General features: G+C 43.3%; 1 protein-coding gene across 1 annotated transcript; it reads left to right on the top strand.

Annotated features, from left to right (window-relative positions):
- Nucleotides 1-632: 632 nt before the first annotated feature.
- On the top strand, nt 633-3868 carry LOC140225469 (uncharacterized). Its single transcript, XM_072304497.1, has 2 exons — nt 633-799; nt 3400-3868. The coding sequence occupies exons 1-2, from the start codon at nt 641-643 to the stop codon at nt 3844-3846; spliced, it is 606 nt and encodes a 201-aa protein (XP_072160598.1). The 5' UTR covers nt 633-640; the 3' UTR covers nt 3847-3868.
- Nucleotides 3869-4804: the final 936 nt, after the last annotated feature.

The following is a 4804-nucleotide window of genomic DNA, read 5'->3' as shown; positions in this document are numbered from 1 at the left end:
AACGTTTTATGATCCACAATGATCAAGTAATTTTGAAACTATAACCATGCCACCCCGGCCATTTATTACAATCTTTATTTCGTCCCATTTCGGCCAAAGTAGCACAAGCGCCATGCGACGTTTAAAAATTTCCGCCGCCATTTGATTTCTTACCAAGAAATTGCTCGACGACGTAGTCCGAAAATTTCCCTAAATTTTCTTCGTGCTGCCGATAAACTTCAGTGAAATTTTCAAACAGATTCAATCAACAATTTCTCCGTAAAAAAATAAAATGGCGGCGGAAATTTTGAAACGTCACATGGCGCTTGTATACTTTGACCGAAAAGTGCGACGGTGTGTCGGAAAAAGAAGGTCTTTTCCCAAAATATTAATAAAATTTGGCAACGTCAGATGTAGGACTTTCATTCTCTCATACAATAAAACTCAAAAAAATGTGGTGAAAATGTCGGGTCAGGAGCGTTCGTACTTTTTCCCCCGTTTTCGATGCACGAACATTTAGAATGCGAATGATAAATTGGAATTTTTCCGAGGTTGCGAGCTCACCACCTCAACTCTCACAAAACGTAACGATGAATAATTTCCACAATTTCTCTACAATCTCGGGAAAGCACCCGATGTCTGCACCTGTATAAAATGCTTGATGAGCTCAGAATGTTTCAGTCGGGTTCAATTTGCAAGGCGGGAGTATCTTGAAATGTGTAACATGTTCACAGTGTTTCTACTTTTTCTCTGCGCACTAAATGGAACGGCAATGCGCCCGTTCCGACGATTCCGAGATTCCATGAAGACTAACGTAGTCGTGAGTTTGATGCACTTTTTTATGCAATTTTCAATGCACTCATCCCAAAGATTGAGAGTGCATTGATCTTTAATGGGTCATTGAATCTTGTGTTTTTTATTTAATGTTCTGAAAGTCTTATAGGAGAGTAGATTACTTTGTGATTTATTGCGTATTTTTTGAGTTCAGGTGATTCGATGGACGCTATATTTTGTGTCAGAACGGCATCAATTGGTTCCATTATTTCAGTTACTCGTCATTTTTCTCCAATTTTGAGAAGGCAATCCTGTTGTCGGAGACTAAAGCACTCTTTTACCAATTTTAACGAAGAAATTCAACGTAATAAAGGCGTGGTTTTTTTATAGAGAAAATATCGCATTCGAGTGCAGTTTCGATATCGGTATCGAATGCGATATTTTCTCTCTAAAAACTACGCCTTTATAACGTTGAATTTCGACTGTTTTATCGACTGTTAAATTACGTTTTGTTCTATTTCCATATTAACACAAAATGGACCCCGTTAAGCAGAAAACAACCATGCCACATCAGCTATTACCGAATTTCAGTGGGAAGTTTAATTTTTTACATGAAAACGGTTGTGCGGATTTTTGTGCAAATTTCAGTGAATTTTTTGCATAACACGAAGCAAATTATTTAAAATCCTCGAAGGAATCCAATCCTTTCCAATCCAATCCAAAATTCAATATAAAGAAAAAGACATTAAAAAATATCGTTCGGCGGGAATTTTTCTGTGAAACATAGTTTTGTTATTCAATTAAAATTATTTGCTCATTAACCGCCAACGGGCGATTTCGACGATTTCGCTGGTTGCGAAGCGGCCTAAGGGGGCGCACAGCACCAGTGGCAAGGCGTGAATAATCGATTATCGATATCTCGCCATTTAAACCTATGGTAAAGAATCGATTACTAAGGTGTTCGCTGCGAACACCCTGTTTATCGATCTTTTTTCATAGGTTTAAATGGCATAACAATCGATATATCGCAATTCACGCCACGCTACTGCACAGCACTGTAAGGGCTGGGTCACGGAGCCCCCTAGTTTCGTATAAACGGAGTTCTAAGCCTTCAAAGTTTCTAAGTTTTTTCCGACCTCTCCCATTGACTCTGTGCTACGTTCCGTATTTTCCCGACGCACAGTGGAACGAGTTAATGGGAGAGGTCGGACAAAATTTAGAAACCTTAAAAGCTTATAACTCTGTTCATACAGAATTTTGAGGTTCTAAAAGTGGTTCCACTGGTCTCCTCGTGAAATTTTATATTTAAAGCACCCCTTGTGACACAATGAACACCAAAATTTGCAATTTTAGTCAAAAATTGCATGTCCGACGTCTCTGATTGATTCAAAGATCTAGAAACTATAGATTGGGGGATCCTATGCTACGCCAACCGTGACATTTCTGACGCACGCCAGGAGCAACAATTAGGTTAGGACGAAGATGGTCGGTTTCTTTGGCTTCTTCCAGGACTGTTGTTGAATATGGACTTATTTAAAATTTAGAACCAGCTGCTTGAAAATCTGTGTCCAGATATGGAACTTAGCCATTCATCAAGTGAGTTTGCGATGGAAGTTTCAACGTTAAATCATTTATTGTAGAAACTCCCGTAAGATCACTTGTATATGAGGTTATGACGAAGATAGCAATGAAAATGTTGCATGTGTGAGGAATTTGCTATTTGACTTTTGATGCTTTTGTAAAAGTTCGCGAGAAACACGATGGTGCCACTGGTTTTCTCTGAAATCAACTCCCAGGCTCAAAAAAAAGCTCTCAAGTTGAGGCCAAAATGGAGGGGATAACCCACGCTATCCTAAGAGTCCACGTCTACATCAAGACAAGCTCCCTGTGCAAATATAAGGAGCAAACACATTGACAGAGCTGCCACTTTATTTGGGGACTCTAAAACTGAAAACGCGGCAACCCTACTAATCTATTTGCTCCCTATCTTCGCATGGAGAGTTTGTCTTGATGTAGACGTGGACTTTCAAGATAGCTTGGGATATCCCCTCCATTTTGGCCTCAACTTGAGAGCTTTTTTAGAGCTCGGGAGTTGATTTCAGAGAAAACCAGTGGCACCATCGTGTTTCTCGCGAACTTAAGCATGAAGAGTCAAATCGCAAACTCACACATGCAACATCTCCATTGGTCATTTCCACTCCCCGCCCGCCTATCGAGCGACTGCTCCATGTGTGTCACGGTTTTTTGTAGGCTACCACCAATCTACAGTTTCTATATCGTTGTAGAGTCCCTTTATACTGAGAGTCAAGACAACACCCCCTCATGGAGTCACAAACGGGAACAAAGATTACGCAAATTGATCGTTTTTTGTAATCTTTGATCGGCCCATTCTCAAATTCCTTTCTCCGTCCCTTCTCTCATTCCGTTTCTTCCTTGCCGAACCCGTGATTCCCTGGTCCATTCCAGACTTTAATCTTTGCAATCGGTGAAAATGCAATCTTTATTCCCGTTTGTGACACTGTGGAGGCCTAAAATAGGGGAGCCAATCAGAAATGGATTCACATTGTCTTGCCTCTCAGTATAAAGGGGCTCCATATCGTTGGATTGACTCGATCCACTGTGTGACGGTCTCTCGTTTACCGGCAGGACGAGCCGCCTCCGCCGCCGAACCCTGACGACGCACCCATGCTCCCCGGAGTGGTCGGGAACGACCCGTGCCTGAACGTGCCCTTGCTCCCAGCGGACTTCCAGCACAACGCGGACGAGGAATGCGCGCGGGCGGTGGCCGTCTTCAACGCCCGCCCGGAGGCCGAGCGCGTCCGCTGTCGCTACCCCCTCGCGCCCAAGTGCCGCTGGTTCGGCCGCCCCGGACACCGTCGCTACCGCTGCTCCATCAAGAAGCTCCGACCGCGGCACCATGCCCCGTGTCTCTTCCTGGGCCGGCACTACCAGGTGGCCACGCTCCGCTTCTGCGCCGCGCACCTCTTCCAGGCAGCCGTCGCCAACGCCAACCTGGCAGGCCAGCAGATCGGCAACCTCGAGCCGATCGGGGACGATGAAGGGGAACCGGATGATCCTGATGATTTCGTCTAAACGAGGGGCAGTTCATAAACCACGCAAGATGTGCGAGGAATTTGCGATTTGACTGTTGATTCTTACGTAAAACTTCACGAGAGACACGATGGTGCCACTGGTTTTCTCTGAAATCAACTCCCGAGCTCAAAAAAAGCTCTCATGTTGATGCCAAAATGGAGGGAATATCCACGCTATTCTGAGAGTCCACCTCTACATCAAGAAAAACTCTCCATGCATAGATAGGGAGCAAGTACATTGACAGGGCTGCCACTTTATTTGGGGACTCTAAAACTGAAAACACGGCAACCCTGTCAATGTATTTGCTCCCTATCTTCGCATGGAGAGTTTGTCTTGATGTAGAAGTGGACTCTCAGGATAGCGTGGGATATCCCCTCCATTTTGGCCTCAACTTGAGAGCTTTTTTTGAGCTAGGGAGTTGATTTCAGAGAAAACCAGTGGCACCATCGTGTTTCTCGCGAACTTTTACGTAAGAATTATCAGTCAAATCGCCAATTCCTCACACATGCAACACATCCATTGAACGTATTTCTGCCAAACGGAACCATGGATCAGTGGAAAGATCTGCCGTGCAACGCAAAAACGCCGTTAACGCCATCTTACATTTTTGGAAACAATTTATCGTAGCAGAAAAATTTGTGTACCTTGGGACGATGTTTTTACAGAATTCCTTCACAAATACTATCAAGAACTTATCCTGAAAATTTGAAGTGTATGGGTAAAACAGTTATTATTTTAGTAAGTGTTAAGTTCCTAAAAAACGCGGGAAAATCTTAAAGGATTTACGGCGTTCCACGTCACGGGGTATACACATTCTCAAAATGCAATCACGTCCCTTTTTCCTCAACAAGGGCAGAGTGGCATTGGAACCTGGAATTTTTTTCCCAACATGAAATTTGACACTTAGTTTATTATTTCAATTTGAAAAAAAATTCTATCAAGAGCTGTTCCCTGAATT

The sequence above is a fragment of the Bemisia tabaci genome, chromosome 9, assembly GCF_918797505.1.
Source record: "Bemisia tabaci chromosome 9, PGI_BMITA_v3".
Taxonomy (NCBI): Eukaryota; Metazoa; Arthropoda; class Insecta; order Hemiptera; family Aleyrodidae; genus Bemisia; species Bemisia tabaci.
This window is presented reverse-complemented; position numbering and strand designations above follow the sequence as displayed.